The sequence below is a fragment of the Diorhabda sublineata genome, chromosome 5 (assembly GCF_026230105.1).
Source record: "Diorhabda sublineata isolate icDioSubl1.1 chromosome 5, icDioSubl1.1, whole genome shotgun sequence".
NCBI classification, from domain to species: domain Eukaryota; kingdom Metazoa; phylum Arthropoda; class Insecta; order Coleoptera; family Chrysomelidae; genus Diorhabda; species Diorhabda sublineata.
In genome coordinates this window covers 17,781,404-17,802,653 of record NC_079478.1, presented here as the reverse complement: position 1 = coordinate 17,802,653, position 21,250 = coordinate 17,781,404, and the positions used below count along the sequence as shown (strand labels likewise).

General features: G+C 33.5%; 1 protein-coding gene across 7 annotated transcripts in view; it reads left to right on the top strand.

Annotated features, from left to right (window-relative positions):
• LOC130443697 (glycerol-3-phosphate acyltransferase 1, mitochondrial) overlaps window positions 1-21,250 on the top strand; it is a 57,869-nt gene that overhangs the window by 20,455 nt on the left and 16,164 nt on the right. For all 7 annotated transcript variants that reach the window (XM_056778449.1, XM_056778451.1, XM_056778450.1 and 4 more), the window contains 2 exons: window positions 4,019-4,184; window positions 19,811-19,921. In XM_056778449.1, coding sequence (XP_056634427.1) covers window positions 4,029-4,184; window positions 19,811-19,921 — 267 coding nt within the window. In that variant the 5' untranslated portion in view covers window positions 4,019-4,028. The remainder of the gene's footprint in view (window positions 1-4,018; window positions 4,185-19,810; window positions 19,922-21,250) is intronic.

The window sequence follows — 21,250 nt, the reverse complement described above, 5'->3', positions numbered from 1 at the left end:
CTAATTCAAAATGCCTTAGTAAAGATCACATAAAAGATCGAAACGTTGGCATTTTAACAAACTTTTAGACAGTTTTATTTTGAGTCCTCAACCCGCAGTACCATTCGAAATTACATACTAAGAAGGACAATAATATCAACAATAATAAATAATATTTAATAAATAAAATTTTAATATAAAAACTCACCAGTATAAGTGGAGTTTATCCTTACAAATCCAAATCAGAATCGATAGCAAAAGATGAACATTCGCAACAGATTTATTTTTTTTGAAACTTCTCCATTTATCTGTGGCCACGCTTGATTATAGGCATATTTTTCTAAAAGACAAGTATAACTACACTATCCATTTCTATTATACAGTTCTGAGGAAAAAAATATATCACTTGTTCGAACCATTCTCCAAAGACATCAGCGTTTATATCCTCATGGTATTCATAAAACCATTTGAACTGTCTGTGTTTTATTTCAGTCTGCGTACTTTTTCTCATAGTGGATTCAAACCAGTAGACAAATTATTTGAAAAACCTCAGTCTTCGACTTGTAACAGTTTTATATTGCCAAAAAGTATTTGGTTTCTCATTTCTTCTTTATTCCTTAGATTATTTCTTCTCCACGTTCAAATATCGGTTCTTTCTATTAAATTAGACTTTCTAGATTGCTTTTCCCAGCGAAAATCTATTTTTTTTGTTTGTTTCCAAAGCTTGCTTCGACTCATTTCAAGGTAATCCTTATCTCGAACAGTTGCAAGAACTTTGTGTACTGTCTGAAATTCTTTTCTAAAGAAGTGTACAGACGCTGAGCATATTTATCATTCTTTTTCTCAACCACAAATTCAGTGTTAAGAGGAAGAAAGTTATATCAAATATTATAGTTATAGCAAATAACATGTATATATCTTAGGGTGATCGTTAACAATTAAATTTTTTGCGACGCTCCTAAAAAGCTTCTTTTTAATGAAAAAAACTGGGAAATTTTTTTTCATGCAAAACAACACAATCTAAGTAAATTTCTTGGTATAATCATCTATTTTGGGAATTTTTCAAGAAAAAATATTTTACTTAAAATATAAAAAAATAGAACTGAAATCTATAAAAATAACAATAAATAAAAATCTAAATTAAAAAAATTTTCCCAGTTCATTTAAAGTTAAATGTTTTTATTTTAAAATTACATTAGTACAAACAATATTTATTCATTAAATAGATTTTTCACGAGTATTACGGTTCCACTAATGAAAAAAAGTTACTTTACTCACGAATTTCATACACAATTTTTTCTACGTCTGTAGACTTAAAAAAATTCGACAAAGCTTCTATCAATTTTTATTTTTTAATAGTAATATTAAAAGTACAACTGTAGGCATTATTAATTTGAAATGAAGAAGGATTTACATAACTATTGGTACTCGAATTGCCAACATTTAACGAGTTCAAAGGAATAACATCGTCTATAGTTGCATTAGTACTTACGGGATTGTTGGTAGGATCGTGAACATTTACAATGTTGCTTGAAGTCGAACTAATTGTTCCCCTTAAAATTTTCACTGTGAAATCTATTTTGTTTTTTATTGAGTCGTCTACGTAACCCTCCGCAACTGTGTCGCGCTTCTTTAGTTGAATTATATCACCACCGGAATGCACTAATAGAGACGCCGAAGAGCGTCGAAATGTATGCCCAGTGTAGTTTTTTGGATTAGGTAAATTCAAATATGTTGCAATAAGCGAGGGAATTTTTGAAAAGGTATTGATACCTACAACTTGGATTTTGCATTTTCCATTTCTATATTGCAAAAAGAAATGATCTCTTCTGACATTTGTGGGTCTTTGGATTTTATATTTTTTATGAATGTTTACTAAGCTTAATCGATTTTCAGATATTTCACCAACAACAGTAAATCTACGTTGAACATGAGTTTTTGTGTGATAATTAAAACATTTCCGGTATTATTAATATCGTTACACTTCATTTTATATAATTCCTCCTTCCACAGACCTCCTGCTATTCCGAATATTAAAGCAACCTGAAATATGTTACGAATAATATCTAAGCTTACATTAAAATTTTTTGCTGCCATACATTATGTATGAGAGAATGATCGTCTGGAGCTTGCAACACAAACTTATTAATTTCTTCAAGGGCAAATGTTTTAGATTTTTTGGGTCTATAACCAACTAATTTATTGTTCAAATATGCAATGAATTTCGACTATTTACTGATGTCTACGTCGTTGTTTACCATTAGGATGCCTTTCAGTTTTGAATAAGTCGAGGTTGAGGACTTCCACATTTTGGATTTAGTTTCAAAGTAAGCTAGTAATACTCTGTCTTGGAAACTGTTTATGCCTTTTATAAAATTTGCACGTGATAGCTGTCAAGCAAGGAAAATTATCATTCATTAATTTTGCTTTCAGGTCATATGACCTACGAAAAATTCAAGTTGTTGTTATAGCAAAGTTAAGGCATATAACAGATATAAAACTTCCCGGACCTATTATACTATATATACTGAAATATTATGACAATTTAAAAACATTTAATTCATATAAACATATTTTTGAATCCTTATCTTCGCTGTGCAAGATTTGATTTGAATTTTAATTTTTTCTTAACTTTTTAAGTCTGTTATTAATATAGTTGGCCCCTGATCCATTCTGAAACTTTCAGCATCTTTTTTTTTTATTTAGTCTATGAAATAATATTATAGTTTACCAAAGACATCGAACTAAAATAGACATATAAATTCATTAATTAATCTAAAAAAGAGCGATCAATTATGAAACTCATGATGTTTTTCATTGGCAACAATGTCTTACTATAACTAGAATGTCATCAATTGGCAATAACGCTAACAATAATTGATGAATCTAGCATACCATTTCTCTAGAGCCCGCAACATTGCACAATTTACAATTATTCTCTATTAAAATTATATTAATAATTTGTTTCTGTTGATATTGTGGACACTTTTACGTTTAAGAAAAATATTTCAGAGACTAATATCTGTTACCAATTCAACTACCATATATCTAATTATTTTTTCATTTATTAATTGACTTTCCAATAGATTGTATACGTAGGTTGCTACTTGCAACACTGATATGAATATATAAAATCTAACATTGCCATAATAAAATATGACATTTTTAAATGTGATATTGGAGTTATGTACAGATTCTTCAAACATTTATCTTGGTCAAAAAATGGAATTAAATCAAGAACATTTTCGTGTGATGAGTTTCTACGTTAATTAAACCAACAGCAATGTGCCGATGAACTCGCTTTGACTTTTAGTGATACAACACCATCTCAAGTCACCATGTTTCGCTGGTTTTCGAATTCAATCGTGGTCACACTTAGCTACAGGATTAATTTCGTGGAGGTCGTCCAAAATCGGCTATTGTGACAGAAAACTGGTGCACTATCGATTAGTTCCACTCGCATAATATATTTAATGTTGCATGAACATTTGGCTGTCAAAAAGATTTGTTCGCGTTGGATACCAAATAATTTGACAATCGCTCAAAAAAAGCTTGTGTCGATTGATGCAAATAAATATTGCAAAATTCAATCGCGGCGCTTCAAAAGACGCCTATGAGATACAACAGATGAAGAATCATGGATCTTTGTATATGAATCCGAAACTAAAGAGCAATCGACTTTATGGGTCTTTCAAGACGAGCAAAATCTAGCAAAAGTTGTTCGTGAATGAAGTACTTCGAAGCCTGATTTTTCAGAATAACTGGACATGTCGCTATCATTCCATTGGAGCAACGTAGAACGGTCAATTCTGTATTTGATAAACACGATAACTATCTTTAAATCAACCTATATTCATAATGCTTTTATCATTTCTGAAGTCTCAAATACAAAAAAAAACTTAATAATTACAACCTGACAACAATGAACAGTTATTTATAGTGATTTCAGATCTAGCTTCTCCTAAATCTATTAGTGGATGTCTTTGGCGTTTATTAATTTTTTTGCGTTCATTAAAGTGTATTTTTTTATTTGTTACAGAGTAAACAAAATGGTAGATGTAGTAACGAATCGTGTTTTCGATACGTACAATAGATTCTCACCTTCTAATACGCACAATGAGACATTTGCAACTTTATCAACGCTGAATAGATTTTCCAGAAATCGGAACTATAATAAAATTATGACTCGAGAAGGTGATGCAAAGGTAAGATATTGTAATGTTTTTTCTTATTTATCTATACTATTTCTATCGGTGGGGTGAATTTATAAACACTGTTTTTTCCTCACTTAATTTATTTAAACACTAATACTAGACTCAACTAACCTATACAGTTATGAATTGTTTACTAATACTCAACTTACTTATATATTTTATTTATATTTACTGGTTACTTCTCTATTTCGTTCCGTTCATTATGACTTTTTATCATAAACTAACTCTTGCTGTTAAAACAAGCTCGAATATATATCAGAATAGACATTTCTAGAATGTAACAAAAAAAAATATATAGAAATCCTAGAAATTAGTTTTAAAAATATAAACAACTCGCCGCTGTTTATAAAAACGTACATAGGAGCAACATCAAAGGCGCTGACAAAAGTCAAACGATTAGGCGTATTGGCTAAATTTTAGAGTTCTATTATAATTGGACATGACCGGCTTCACGGCTTAAGTCGTGGAATACTGGGTAACAATATAGTTTATTTAAAAATATACGTCAATCAAATAGAATTTTGAATTAGAAAAAATGTGAACATCAATACTTTATTATTTCGAATTACGAAGGAATTAACCAATAATTTGATACCTTAATGACGTTGAACACGAATTTGCATTTATATTAAAACTATTAAATATTAAGTACCGACATTTATTTTTCTAAAAATTGACACAAACCCAAACCAGAACCCAAAATATGACGAATACCTCTATACTAGTTATAGGGCCCCACAGTAATGCCTGTAATTTCGAAAAAAAAAATATTAGTTTCTTTGCAAATTTTTTACTTGAAAATACCACATTTAGAGCATAGTATGAGACTATGGCATTAAGTAATGGTAAATAGAAGACAATCGAACCTTTCTGGAGGGTTAATTAGAGATGATCTAATCTTAAAATTTCACAGAAGTTTTCTTTATCTGTTGGTCCCTAATTGGAAGCCCTATAAATCCTCACGGATGCAGCTTGGTATAGAGGTAAATTACCACCAATCATCATATTTTTGGCTTCCTATACGCCTCTGTCCTGTGTCGGTTCTTATGCAACCAATTTTCGATAAACAAGTTTCCTAAAAGTTCGATTGTAAATATATATACAAACAAATTTTCACACCTTATTAGAAAGCTAGAAAATAATCCTTGTATTTTGGGCATCTACAATAAATACATCCGGTATATTGAACCACAAGCTCTTGTAGAACTACCACATAACAGTTTGAAGTGAGACCCTTATTTCAGCGTGTGGAAACGCTTGGCAGCTCTTTTTCTGTATCGTGTGTAAGTCCCCTCGGAATCTAGAGAGGGCCCTCCTTTGTATATACTTGTATCGTCAATATAACACAGCAAATCACTATTCAGCGCGTCTATCACCAGGGGTAAATGACCGGACTGTTACAGGTCTGTGGCTATTGATTTTTTGTTCAGAAACCATCTTCTCACTGTCCAACAACTTACTCTCTGGAGTTGTGACTGCAGTTGAAAAGCATTGTCTTGGTTTTTTAGACTTTGACACCAATCGCCACAGTTCTCTGTCTAAGCCCTTCTTCTGAAAGGGTACCGCTCGAGTCGCTGTTTGTGACAATTTTTCCATATTGCCGTTTAATTTAACTGTTATGTCAACCTTTGCGTCGATCGTTTCACTAGAGGAATATTCTGGTCTCGTCAGTAAAGAATATCCTCATCCATTGCTGATAAGTTCAGTTGAAATGTTCCCTTACAAAAATATTGCCGATGGCCTAGGATAAATGGCGGGCTTATTACTGGTCTACGGTTATTAATTAATTTGATAGAAACATTTATTACTCTGTGGAGTTGCTGCTGCAATTAAATATCAACGTCTTTCCGGTTTTCTAAAGACTCACACAAAAAATCGGTCATCTCTCTCGGTTGGTAGTTGCTCTTAGTGTTCCAGTTCGAGATTTAGAGTAGAATTTCTTGGAAACCTCAGTAAATGTACCGAACTGTTGAACGACTCTTGTTATGTCTGGTCGTCACAGATTTCTGGCTAAGCCTTTTTTATAAAGAGATTTCCGCTTGAGCCGCTTGATGTTACTATGATGTTGTTTGGTTTACATGTCAATTTTAATATGCGAACTAATAATAATTTCTTTTGATTATTTTCGATTTTATACCAACGAGGATGTATTGATATTTAGTTAGCCTAGAGCAGTTCCATGCATAAACAAAATATTGCGTTACCATAGCAACGAACAATAACTTATTAGAAGTGTCAGTGTAAAGTTTGACGTCAAAAAAGTAAGCCCGAGTTACGCAATAAATTAAAAGAAAAATTGTGAAAATCAAAAAATTGGAGTATCGGGCCATCATCAAATACCTGTATTTAAAAGGGTTAAGATGTAAGCAGATTTATGAAGATATACTTAATACCCTTGATGATCAACGTCCTTCGTATGCGACCGTGAAAAAATGGAGTGCAAGCTTCAAACGAGGTAAATTTTCCATTGAAGATGGTGATGGTGAAAACGTTCACGATTAAACATGTCAAATTTTGTAATGGCAATCACAGATATGACATATTCTTCAATGCTGCCATGTCTCAGAACTTACGTAACAATCCTCGTATTAGCGAACGCAATTTATTATTTTATCTGTGTACGCTTTAAATTCTGCTCATCGAGACTTTGTTTAACGGTTTCTTCCCATAATTCTACGAATCTCATTTTTCTCATTGTAGAGTCGTGATTTTGATGTTTATCTTATAAAGCAAATTCAAAAATCACAGAACCAAAACTGATTAAAGTAGAAGGAACGTAATTGCATAGAATGACTCCTGCAATTGACACAAGTCTAGAGATGATTAATTCATTATATGCACATAAAACGATTAACAATGCAGACAATGCAAACAATAGTTCACGGCTTGTAATTATAATAATAGATTTATCCGCCGAAGTCATTAAAAGTACCTATATTAGTTATCTGCAAAATATTAGCGATAAAACGATCATTAAAAAATATGAAGTGAGTTGAAATTTTCTGTATTAGGAAAATATTTTTTATTAATAAAAATTGCCAAGATGTAACATTTATTTTGTTTTTGGTAACACTAACAACTATTAACTGGGATCTGATGCAATTCCTTTTTTTCATAGAAACGGCATTAGTCGTAATTGTACCCTACAATAAATTACTATTCAGTTACATTCTTTTCTAAAACGGTAATTTACAATCCTCATTTTTATAACATTAAAATAAACAGGATAAGGGGGTAATCTTAAAATTTTATGTCCATATTCCAACACGTATTTACCAATTGCTTATTTAGGTCTCATATATTACATCGTCGGTGTTGCAGATTTTCTTCGGTTTTCCTATAACCTGGTGGACCGGGTCACCAGGTAAATGGGATAGGGAATAATGCAACCGCGGTTTTACCCACCCCCGGCCTCCTCAATTTACCCGTTTCCCATTAAATAACAATGGCCAACAAGATTTTCGTAACACTGATGAGACCTTTATTTTTAAAATGGAAATATTCGTCCAATAATAGAAAAAATATTTATTAAGCTCTAACACGTACCACTTTTCAATAGTTTAATTATTCCTGTTTACATTAGTAGGTAGGTAATTTTATAAAGGGGTGGTTTATATCGATAAATTTTATGGCCAAAAATACCTAAACTGTATTATTCAGAATAATAAACATAAAAATAACATTGAAAATTAGTATTCTGTTGAGTTTCATAGTAAGTGAATACCTGGAATGAACCGTTTTGTTTTTTAGGCTGGAGCTGTCCCTTTTTCCTCCAAACTCTGTTTTTCCTTTTCTCAGCCTGAAAAAGTGCAATCACAAATAAAAACCACAACCTCAGGGGGGGTCAGGCCAATATCAGGGCCAATTACAATGAACCTAGTCACCATAAAAATTTCCTTATCCCACCCAAAATCTCCCCATCCCATCCAAAATCTCCCCAGCCAATCTCTCTCTTTCTCATATTACTTGATGCTTTCATTGCAACCAATGTCTGCTATATTGCAGCAGCTGCGGGAGGCTTGGCGTTGTTGTGGAGGAGCAATACTTCAAAAATGAGATAATCTTGAATTTTTCGTCGAATCTGTTCAATAAGCTCACACAATGTTTTCATTACGAGAAAGACGGGAATGCGCTTGATTTGCAACACGTGCACGGCTTTATTTGAGTTCGTTGTATCAAACCTTTTCTCTTGATCATAAAATATTAACTTCTCTAAACTATGCGATTAGTCTGTGGTGAATTTCCACTAGGCTCTGCACTGCGTTACTTAAAAGAGAAGCACATTCCTTTCACTCATCGTAATGACTCCTAACTTAAGCACTGGACAAGCGCGCTGATGTGATTTTCCTACTTAGGTATACCCATCAAACAACTAATAACGCCCAAAAACACAAATATATTTCCCCTGTATTAGCCACTAAAGGCTTGTTCATATTCGATTCATCTAGTATAATTTTCTGAAAACCAATGCAAATTATAATCACATGTCGAAATTGAACTGAGATGAGCTATGTCGTTGGCCTTTCATTTTAATCTTATATAATGATACCTTGTGAAAGTAAACAAACATTTATCTATTTTAATTGTCTTATAAACCATGTGTCATTAAACTTAATCTGACAAAAGTCTACAGTAACATGATTTATTACACGCACATACAACGAAAAATGAGGATAATGCAATTTCGACCTTCTAAATCACACAGAAAAATGTTTCATACTGTGACTCAAGTGGATACTTTCAAGAAGTCTTCTTTGAATCTCAATTTGATTCACGAGAAATTTCTAAAAACTAAAATTCGAAACAAATATTAATGTTTGTTAGTTATTGAAAGCAGTTTTTTTGTATCTAGTATAAACTTCTATCAATTAGATTTTAATCAATATTCATGGAAATTTATTTAAAATTATATTTATCTATTTAATAAATAAATTTAACCCAAATTTTCAATTATCGAAATTAAATCATGCTTGTCCTTTGAGCTATCAGCAATTCAATGAATGATATGTCAACATGTCCCTAACAGAGATATGATTTGTCGAACGCGTTTGATTATTTATTTTTAAGTTTTTATGACTAAAAATGTTACAAATACAGCGTGAGCGATACGGAATAAACTTTATACTTAATTTAAATGTTTTTTGATAAATATAGTGTGAAATATGTTTGTTTGAGGATTAATAACATGTTAAATCTCTTTGTACATCTTAGACCAAGGCTAAAACCGTTGGAAATTGTAAAAACTGAAAGGAAGTAGTACTGGAATGAAACCTGTTAGGAAAGGTAGCAAATATAACAATAATAAAAGGAAAAATAATTTACGGGTGATGTTAGTTTAAGAAATGAAAGAGGAAGAATTTTAGAGGGCTACAATTGAACTAAAAGTCCTATGAAAAAAAGTTGAATAGCAAAGTTGTAGTTAATAACAAGTTATACCACTTTTGGGCGCACACTGTGTTCACATAACCTCAAAATTTATGTGAAAAATTCAAATAACCAAGTTTTTGATTTTTTATTTTTATCTTTAAAAAAATATTTTTTTTCCAAATTTGGTGAAAATTTTATCTTTTTATGTCCCTAACACAATACAGAGTGAGTTTTATGGATGGAACGCCTCAATTATCTCGGAAATGGCTTGTACGATTTTTATAAATTTGTGATACGGCCGTTATTATTGTGGTATCTACATTGATGTCAGATCTTTCCTTTTTCCGGAAAAATAATGAACTTTGTTATTTCAAATTTCAGTTACACTCAATGAAAAAGGGACCAATTATTTTGTCGCCTATTATTCCAGCCCACACATTAAGTTTTTCGGGATATTGGGTGTGGGATTCACGCATCCAACGAGGATTGTTACGTGAACAGTATCTACAATTATTCCGATTTACGTTTCTATTAATACAAAAAGTGGTCTCATCACAGAACATAACATTGCTTAAAAAATTTTTCCATCATCTTCGTTAAACTTTGTTAATAATTTACTGACAGTAGATCTTGTTATGGGATTTCGGTTAGGATATAAATTATTAAAGATATTACACGTTTCTTGTTGAGCTCTACACCTATCACCATATCCTAATATCATTAAAATATCAATTAGTTCTTTTTCAGATAAACGATCCATTGTGACTTTCAATAAACTTCAACAATAATAATTTATTGAAACGTCAAATTTGTTACTGTAGCTGTCATAGCCACCTAAATGTATTATTTTAACTTCATTATTTTTACGGAAAAACGAAAGATCTGACAACAAAGCAAATATCACCATAATACCGGCCTTAGGCGTTCCAAACAAAACTCATTCTGTATAATTTCTTTGATTTAAAATATTTGTTTTTACCTTATTGTGACTAAATATAGAGAAAGTACCTTAATTTTCAATAGAAATTTCTCTCGTCAAAATATGGACTTTTAAAAAAGTTCGGTGAAATATCTACTTTCTGATGGTGTAAACAAATATTACCACCACAATGGAAAATTTTCTCAGAAAATGCAAAAAAATTAAATAAACTCAAATAGAAAAATATTTAGAAGTGAAACTTGGGTAATGGAAGAGGGACATGGAGTAAAATGACAGTACACAGTAGAAACAACCAAGGAAAATAGCAAGGGAAATGAGCACAGGATAAGAGATGATGTAATTTCACCACAAAGGACACCACAAAGCCTCATAAGGAAAGTGACAAAATCAAAAAGACATAAGAAGAGAAAATGGAAACACCCAGGGAAACTTAGTTACAACAAGTAGCACATAAAGGAGGACGACAAGGGAAAACAATACTGCAGATGAATGAAGAAGCAAAGGATCGGAAAGAGGAGAAGTAATTGATAAAGGCAAAATTAAAAGTGAAATGCCAATAATCTAACGCTCAATAAGGCACATTAAAAAAGCTATTGGAATTATATGAATAGATAATCCAAGCTTTTCAAGTTCATCAATTATCTTTGTTATAGAGGAAATATAAAATTCGAATTATTCACTTTAACTATAAATGGAGTAACCGTAAAGTATCAATTCTTGCTTTAAATCCACCTCACAGACTCTAATTTTATTTATACGAAACATTGGTTTCGTGTAAATATATGATTGCTTTTGTATAATAGAATTTATTATACGAGAAATTGAATTGGAAAGTTTAAATCTTTTTCTTTAGGCTTTTTCCCGGTTGAGAATTGCGACTCTCACAAGTGTTTTTTTAATGTGGGGAAAAGGTGGTAATTACTGGGGCCAAATATGGTCTGTAAATCTGCATCATTTTCGCACATATTAAACTCATACATTTTTCCCCATACACCTTACACAATTGGGAATGAATGTCTGCTGAAGGAAAGTTTTTTGCATACAAAAAACGAATCACAGAGCGTAATTCGCACCTGGCGTGAAACTCGAATGGAAGCTACATCTTCCCCAGCTCGCTGGGGCTGGGGCGAAAACTGGGAGAAAAGGAGCCAAGCTACACAGCAGTCTCGACAAATCTTACATAACAGCTTTCCCAGCGTCCGCAGTTCTTTGGGAACCTTCCTTTATAGAACACCCTCGTAAGAGTATCTATTAAATATTAAAAAAAAACGAATCTGAAAAGCGAGACTCTTTGGAACTAGAATTGTCAAGATTAATTATTATTCAGTCATACTTATTCAGTTTACTGGTTGTTCAAACTTCAAAGTTAATGGCAACTTATATTTTTATAGGATTGTTATAAAACTATTTAAATTTGAGAATACAGTTCTATGTCCATCCGATTATTGAGACTTTTGACAATTTTTTTTCCAAGTACCTGAATGCGCGAGTCTTTTTAGTATATATTTATAATTGTATACAAATAAATACATTTTCAACAATTTTTTTCTCTACTACTACTACTACTAGATTTATTTATTTATTAATTTTATAGTTTTCCCATGTACGAGGATTTTCTCAAAAGTTTCCGACCTTAACCTCAACGAGCGTTCGAGATGGCCCAAAGTTGCGACAACCAACGATATTTTCGAAGAAGTTCATTAATTGGTACTAGACCACCGATTAAGGTTAAAGAGAGAGTATATCGGCATATCAAAAGAAAACGTTTACTATATACTCAATTTTTTGCATATTGACCTTCAACCCTTATTTTTTATACTCTGATATTTGTCAACGATTCATGAAGTTCAGATCATCTTTGGCTTGTGAAAGTACTACCATTCATTGGCACGATCTCCTCCAATGTATCAAAGCTTCATCTACGTAGATTGTGAATAGCGTTGGCGCAGGGCCGGATTAAGATTTTTGAGGCCCGGGGCTAAAATAGTGACGGGGCCCCCTTAAGGAATTCGGAAGCCCGGAAAAACAAGAGCAATAAAAGTAATAGGCATTTTCAATAAATTAATTATACCACATATTTTCTGTACAAATAATTATTGCATACATTATCTCAAAAGTATTTATTATAACCATATTTTAGAATCTCAGTAACAATATATATATATATATATATATATATATATATATATATATATATATATATATATATTCGAGTATACATTTATATGCTCTTTTGAGTACTGCATGAAAAAGTTATTAGAATTTTTTTCTGCACTTTTGAGCTATGAAATTTTGAATGAGTTCTTCAAAATCTATTGTTTTGTAAAACAAAATTTTAAAAATAATATAGATTTGTGGTATCGAAACATCAAAAATACAGAATGTTTTCCAAATGATGGGGCCCTCTTGGACCTGGGGCCCGGGGCTATAGCCCCCCCCCAAGCCCCTAGCTTAATCCGGCCCTGCGTTGGCGATAATCTGCAGCCTTGACTCAATCCCAAGTCAACGACCAGCAAATGGGTGTTTCTATTTGTTGCCCTTTTTTTCTTGGTCAAGTGATTCAGTATAAAAATATGGTCTATACATGATATTCCTGTTCTAAACCCAGCCTGTTTGGAGCATAAAGGCATTCGAATGAACATTCCCCAGGCCATATTGACGCTTTTTAAGCAAAATGAGTCGATGTTTTGCGTTAACTTATAATTGTAGATGAAACCATTACAGTTCTGAAACAGAAAAAAGACAGTGGATTGCGAAAGGCGAACCAGCTAAAAAATGCAAAGACGATTTTATCGGAAAAGTGATTGCAAACATTTTTTGTGATAGACATGGGGTTGTGTTAATTATCTTCAAAAAACAAAACAATAACAGGAGAGTATCCCGCATTTCTTGATTGATTACAAAAGAAACACTCGAAGAAAATTAGGTCTTCTTCCATTAGGACAAACTATCTTACAATTCTTAGGTGATCACCATGGTTGAAATTCAGGAATTGGTTGACCATACACCGTATTCGCCAGATTTGGTCCCCATCGTCTTTTTCCTGTTTTTTAACTTTAAATTTTCACTTGTAGGACAGATAATTTTTTCAGACAAGGACGTAAACGCCTATTTTGAGGAGAAAGACGGTAATTATTTGACTGTCTTGACTTAGAGGAGACATAAAAATGAATTTGGGTTTGAAACTAAAGCTTCGTATAGTTTTGAAATATTCTATTTCAATAAATTTAGATCTTGATAACAATAACAAAAATTTATTTTAACCTATAACATTCTTTTAACTTTTACTCAATCCCTGTATAAGTATTGAACGTTGCACTTATAGATATTTTTCATAATACAACGTAACGTAAATATCATCATACGATGTTCATAATGACCAATCGGTGATGTGTTACAGTATCGAAGAACATAACAACGTACCCACTAATCATTTTATCTGCAATAAATGGAGCGCAAAGAAAATAAATTCCTTGGTGATAATTTCGTTTAGTAAGCTCGTAAATTTTCTTGATAACAATTAGCAACTGCTCATAAGTTTATTGTAGTCAGTTATCACTAGTTGAAAATTTCTGACGAGAAAACATTTTTATCAAGGGGCTTATTAATTTTTGATAAGATATATTGTTTACAAAGATACTCAATGTTGCCTAAATATGCAAATTTTTTCATATAAGCTTTTTGTAAACAATACCGATGATATTAATTTTTATTGTTGCCTTAATTTATGAAAAGAAATAAGTGACGCATCATTTTTAGTTGGTGAAAGTTAATTAATTTACGTAACAGCCCGTTCACACAGCATTGATCCGGCTTTTATCAAGATAATCATTTTTAAAGAATCGGGATTTTATTCTAGTTGTGTATGAAATGTTACCGCCACATTCACACAAGTCAACGGAATTGTGAATCGTAAAAAAACGGATGTATTTGCCTGCGCAATACGCTTTTGTCGACAAATCACGAATACAATTAACTTATTAATTTTTTGAAAAGCATACACAAGAACTTTTCGGAAACTATTAGCGTGTAAACCCGATAATGATAGAAATCTTCAGAAAGTAACCCGGAACACGTTCATTGTTGCTGGGAAACTGATCGAATTCATCTGGTCGTAATCATATGATATGATGATCCTTTTACGCTGGTAGACCAGTAGATAAATGCTATCAGCTGACGGGTTGTTTCATTTGTCTATGGTTTTTTGCACATTAAAAATTATTTCTTCCCCATAACTGACTATCTACTATTAATTCTTATGACTAGTAGGTTACTGAAGTTTGCGGCTTTTATACTTTTCGCAGGGTGTCACGTCCTATGACTGTGCCTGTCACTCAACGAATGTTCGTCTGCCTATCCATTTTTTAAAATTAAGCTAAGGTAATGCCGCACACATAACTCGAAGTGCGGCAAAACTGCACAAACAAAAAAAGTGCCTTCTGCATGAAATGACGGATATTCGCGAGTACTGGATTGTTGTTGTCGTCCATTTTCCCACGTGAATCTTCGAGCATTCCCAGATAACTTTGGCCCGTCACGTGACCCTAGAAAGTATGCATCCACGAGACCTCCTGCCCATACACGCACATAACACACACACAACACACACACACACCAGGCAAACTTAATTCTTTTCCAATGAAGACGTGAGGATTCTGGTCGTTCCAGTACCCACAATTATGCCGATTAACCGTACCGTTAATCTTGAAGGTTGCTTTATCCAACCACAAATTGGAATGCCGGAACTGCGGATCATCCTGACTGCATCCGAGGTACCATCGAAATCATCCTCGTGGAGGAGAAGCGAACGGGAAACTTGATAGTGCATGTATATCATCATTCGTCGTAAAGAATGATTGGATATTTGTTGATAGTCGCACTGCAGATTGATTCGGCTGCTCAATTAACGCCAGCGCCATTGTTTCCATATTTTCGTTACTTGTTTCAGATACCGGTCGTCCAGAACGCGGCACGTTGCCAACAGAGCCCGTTTTAAAGAATTTCTGGCACGTCTTCCTCACTGTCGAACGGTTTGGTAGCGGCGAAATGGAAATTGTTGTTGAAATTCGATAAACATAGTTTCGTAATCCTCGTTGGTAGGCAGATACGACGTAACCAAAAAAAAAACTCTTTCTTGAAGAGTGAACTTGCCTGACTTATGCCGACCCTGTATCTAGAATCTATTATACAACTTAATAAATATTATGGAGGAATTAACGCTCAAAAAGTAATAAAAATCGAAAGCTCTTGTAGATCATGTTTGATATTTGAAATTTACTATTAAAATTGAGCACAACAATCTACAGAAATTGAGACAGGTGAAGGTACTGTTAGAGACTTATAACCAAAGATCTGTTGAATGTATCAACTTAAGTTAAAAATATTTACGAATACTAACACGAGTCTTGTCGATCTTTGACACTTCAATGGACACCTGAAGACGATAGGAAATATCTACCCACATTCCTTACATCTGAGAGCGTAACAAATAGAAGATTGAGAGAGAAAAAACAGCTATATGACGCCATGTATTACATACATAGATAAAATAGTGCATTATGTTACTAGGAGTAAAAGGCTATCATTATCGTTGAGCCCAGATTCTGGCACTGCCGAGGCGTTAGGCGAAACATATAATGGGTCTTCTGCTCCGAGTGACATATACTATTTTCTTTCAAGCGTAAAAATAATACATTGAAATTCTTCTTGAGACATTTTTACATTATTTTGTTACTAGTACAATAATGAGCGTTCATTATTTTAATAGTAAAAGAATTTATTTCTACGATCTGTGTTTCCGAAAATAATATGGAAATTATTATAAGCTTGCAGAAAAATTATTATTTTACAAACAATTGTTATGAAACTTGTAAAATGATTAATTTTATTTAATATACCATTATAGAATGACACTCTTTTTCATCTAAAAATCGAGTTAATTCATTGACGTGTTTTATTAAATACTTTGCCATTTATTTTTTATTGAATCATGCTATGTCATCAAAAGAGAGAAGAAAGAGTATGCGAAGTTTTCTGTTAATTGGTTGATTTTTCAATGGAAAATTGTAGGAACTGATATTATCTCTTTGAGTATGTGTTACAATAAACGAGATACTTCCGCCTTTCAAGGGAGTCGTAGTTTTAGTCAGTATATAATTTTAAAGCCCGAAAGAATAACAAATTATGTGCAAGTTCTAATTGTCATTTTGAAAGTAGATTTTGAATATTTTGATTATAAACAGTCCATAAACATGCAATCACAGAAGAAACTTTCTTAAACAACTAGCTAGAAAATCTGTTCTTCCTCTTTTACATCCGCGCCTTCTTCTTACTGACTTTTTGGAGTTATAGTGTATGTAAATTTATATTAAAATACCACGAGATTCAGGCTGGATCTCCTATTATTTATTTTTTATTCGCGAAAAAAAAACTTTATGTTGCTGTTATCTATTCATACAGGGTGCGGCAGCATAACTTCCTTTTTTAAAAAGTTCGCCATTTAGTCGGTAGATGTCGTAACGGAGTGCTAGTGATCTCGTTCGAGAGGGGGGACTATAAAGTTTTGTCCCGGCACAGTTCAGTCGCCATCATGCGTTGGAACAGTGAAGAGCGTGCGTTTGCCGTTGAGGTTTACTTTTCGAGCGGATGTTCTGTGATCGCAACCCAGCGCGCGCATTTCGGAATCGCTTTAATTTAGCCCCCTTGGCCCCTGTCCCGGACCGGAAATCAATTGTTACGTGGGTCACTACGTTCAGACAAACTGCAAGTGTGACAAGACGAAGAACTGGAGTCCCTCGGCCCATTAGATCACCGGAGAACATTGAGTTAGTTAGAACTTCAGTGTTGCGATCACCACGGCGTTCTGCGCGCAAACATGCGTCTGCCCTTGGACTTTCCGATCGTTCTGTGAGGAGAATACTTCATGATGATCTTCATTTTCATCCATACAAGATGGCAATTGTGCAGGAACTTTCTGAACGTGACTTCAATTCTCGGAGGAACGCGTGTGAGGTTTTTCTGGAAGTCGTTCCTGAGGACGCTATTGTTTTTTTTAGTGATGAAGCCCATTTTCATTTGTGTGGATCCGTAAACAAACAAAACATGCGCTACTGGGCTGATACCAATCCTCGACAATTGCATCAACGGCCTTTGCATTCACCTAAAGTCACAGTGTGGTGTGCAATTTACTCACGTGGAATTATTGGTCCTGGTTCTTTGAGGAAAATGAAGTCACAGTGACAGTGAATTCGCACCGGTATGTAAACATGTTACAGGAATTTTTTTTCCCACGGCTAGATGAGTTGGACTTAGGGGACACTTGGTTCCAACAAGACGGAGCAACGGCACACACTTCAAGAACATCGATGGCTGTTTTGAGGGAACACTTCCCAGAGCGCCTTATCTCAATTAGGGGCGATTTGGAGTGGCCAGCCCGCTCTCCCGATTTGACCCCTTGTGATTATTTCCTATGGGGTTTTTTGAAATCCCGTGTGTATGTGAACCGTCCAAGGACCCTACAAGATTTGAAGACGAACATCCAGGAAGAAATTGCCAACATAACGCCTGCTATGCTGGCAAGAGTCATGACAAACGCCAGAAATCGGTTTACTCAGTGTATGGAGAATGGGGGACGTCACCTAACTGATTTGATCTTCAAAACTCAGTAAAACAAAACTTTATGTATGTGCCTGTATTATAAAAAACGAATAAAAATTTTCTGATTCATACAATAAGTTTTATTAACTTTTGAAAAAAGGAAGTTATGCTGCCGCACCCTGTACTTTTTTATGGTAATAAGGCTTGGCCACCTTGTATATAATGAAATATGTTGAATTTTTTTGAAAAAATATACTACAATATTAAAGAATTATTGAATCAAATTCAAATTAACAAATTTATGAATGAAGAATTTTTACATTAAATCGATTTTTTGCCTACGAGGTTAATTCTTTCTGTAAATATTTATTGAGCAAATCAAAAGTGCTGACTCTAATCTATACAAATTTCATTGAAACGAATGAAAACATTTCATCACACTGATGACATATTGATTTCCGAATACGTATATGCATTCCAATAATAATTACGAGAGCTGTCTGAAAAGTTTTCTACCTTAACTTGAAGAAGTTCTGCTTAACATGCTAATCTACTTAAATACACCCTTTACTTTATACTATTCTGATGTGTTCACTATGACGTCGTATTATTTACTGACACTGGTTGCTAAACTAGCGCCTATTTATATACAACGGATTTCTTGATGATTCGGATTCAAGAATCTAAACAAACAAAAACGTCTAAGTGAGTCGTTGAGTAGATTTTTCTGAATATGGAAAAAATTTGGTAGCAAACTGCCATTATATATTTGTTCTTTTAAAGGCAATACTCAGATGGAATGTACCCTTATAAGCTTTATTGTCGACTAACCAAAAAAGTATACAAAGTGGTACCGGACGACCGTCGGATTAAGGCTAGAGAGCTAGAAAATGAAAAATTGCGTCACGTCAGAACAGGATTCATGGAATGTTATGTGTGGTCAGTACTGCTGTACGGAATGGAAACTTGGAACTTGAGATCTCAAATGATCATAAAACTTGAGGCATTTGAGATGTGACCCTACAAACGCATCCTGAAGATACCCCGGACTGACGCGTTTTCGCGTTGATTGCTTTGTCTGTTCACCTTGGACCAAAAACGCATTCGAGTGAACATTTACATGATCTTATTAACGTGGTTTTAGCAAAATGAGTCGGATTTTTTGTGTATTAATTATAACTGCATTTGAAATCTAAACCACGACTACAGTACTGAAACGAAAAAAAACCGTTTTTTGGGATAATAATTGGATTGTTCATTACACATCATTGATTCATTAGGTAAAGAGAAAAATTTAAAAATGTGACTGCATTTAAAAAAGAAGAAAGTGCTTTACTATCAGGTCAATGCACCTTTGCGCACTTTGCCAAGAGTAACAGCCACCGTTTTCACCAGGACTGGCATCCAGAGATATTTCTCGTATCCTAACATTAACATTTTAGTTCAAGTGAGATTTTGAGGAAACATATGGTAACTATTATTTGGAAGAGTTAAAAAGGTTAGGGCTTCGTTGGGGCAATGTCTTAAAACAGGACTTTGTTGAAAAATGAAACAGATTATGGAAAAAAATGTCTTGTTTATTTGTTAGGTAGAACCTTCTCAGATAATCCTTTAGTAAAATTTGAAGATAACTGCGACCATACGTCTATCCTGAAAGAACCTTGAATAAATCAAAAGATGTCTTCATGAATAAATGTAACAATTTTTTTTGTAGGCTAGAGAAGATCAGTTATTGAATATTAAAAATAATGTTCCAGAAGTTCAACTTTCGAAAAAACGACCATTTATGGGTTTATGTTGTCAAAATTGTACACTAACTAGTAGGGTAAGTCACATTTATATTATTAATATAAAGTATTTAAAATACTTGTTTAACTTTCAAATTTGTCGTACATTAAGACAGGACAGCGTTGTTTATTAGAAAATATTTTATATTTATTTAAAAATAATACTAGATCTGCATTTTTAAAGTCATTTATATTTTGGGTAGCACACACAATTGAATTGAAGTTGAGGTGTTACAGAACTTACCACGTATTTTTTTTTCAAATATCCGCAAATTCGCCATTAATCGGTCAGTGAAAGGTTCGGAGATAGCAATTCTCCAATCAATTGCCTCATCAGGTGACGTCGAAATCCATTCTTAAATAACAGTTATGCTTTAGTAATCGTGTCTTTAACAGAAAGTATTTCAATTCGATTCGCTTTGATAATTCTTCGAATGTAGGCAGAGAAATTATGTCAATGGCATTAAACACGTTGTTATCATTAGCAGTTGTAAAAAATATTTCCCACTCGAAATGTATATATATGTTAGACTCGTATGCCTAATTTGCCGAAATAAATATACAGTTCGCGAAATTGTCAAAGATTAAATGATCAATGAAACATGGATCCTATTTCGGAATCTGTTTAATCTGATTTATCCATTTCGCGAACTGAGATGTTCCAAGTACTTCAGCAGATTATCATTTCTAGTTTAGCATTTCGCCAATTATGCAATGTAGAAACGCACAGACGTCGATTATAATATTTTTGGTTAAAAAATGCTATTTATTAATGAGAACAACATTTATTTTCCGAAAACAGGTCATTACTCAAATAGATATTGCATCAAGAACTACCACGACAAGCTGTTTCATTTGATCTGGCTTGCATTTAAATTTTTTATTTTGCATTGTTTTTGGTGATAAGACCTCATAAATATAAACACTCTCTAACATTTAGAAATTCTCCCACTCATTACGATTCTATTCACCGTCTTATGAGCTCTAGGTACCGTCTCAAATCGGAGTACCCGGGAATGAACTTGTGAATTAAACTTGAAAATATTTGCCAGCTAACCTCCACAGTGACATAAAATTCATAAGGTTCGTTCCAACCCATCAAAAAACCGTTCTAGGTACGGTGACGATTCTGCGCAATAGATATTACGTGTTTCAACCGGGCAGTTACCGTTATACGAATAATTCTGTTTTGTGTTCCAACCGATTTAAGTATCGTTTGTAAACCGTTCCCGGGACGGTCTTCTAGATACTTGGCTGATAGCAAGTACTGTTACAAGAACCGTGCATAGCCGGTGATTGCGTAGAAAATATCATTTAAACGCTTCCAATAACTGTTCCAAGAACAGTCGAAACTAGCAGGTTTGAAC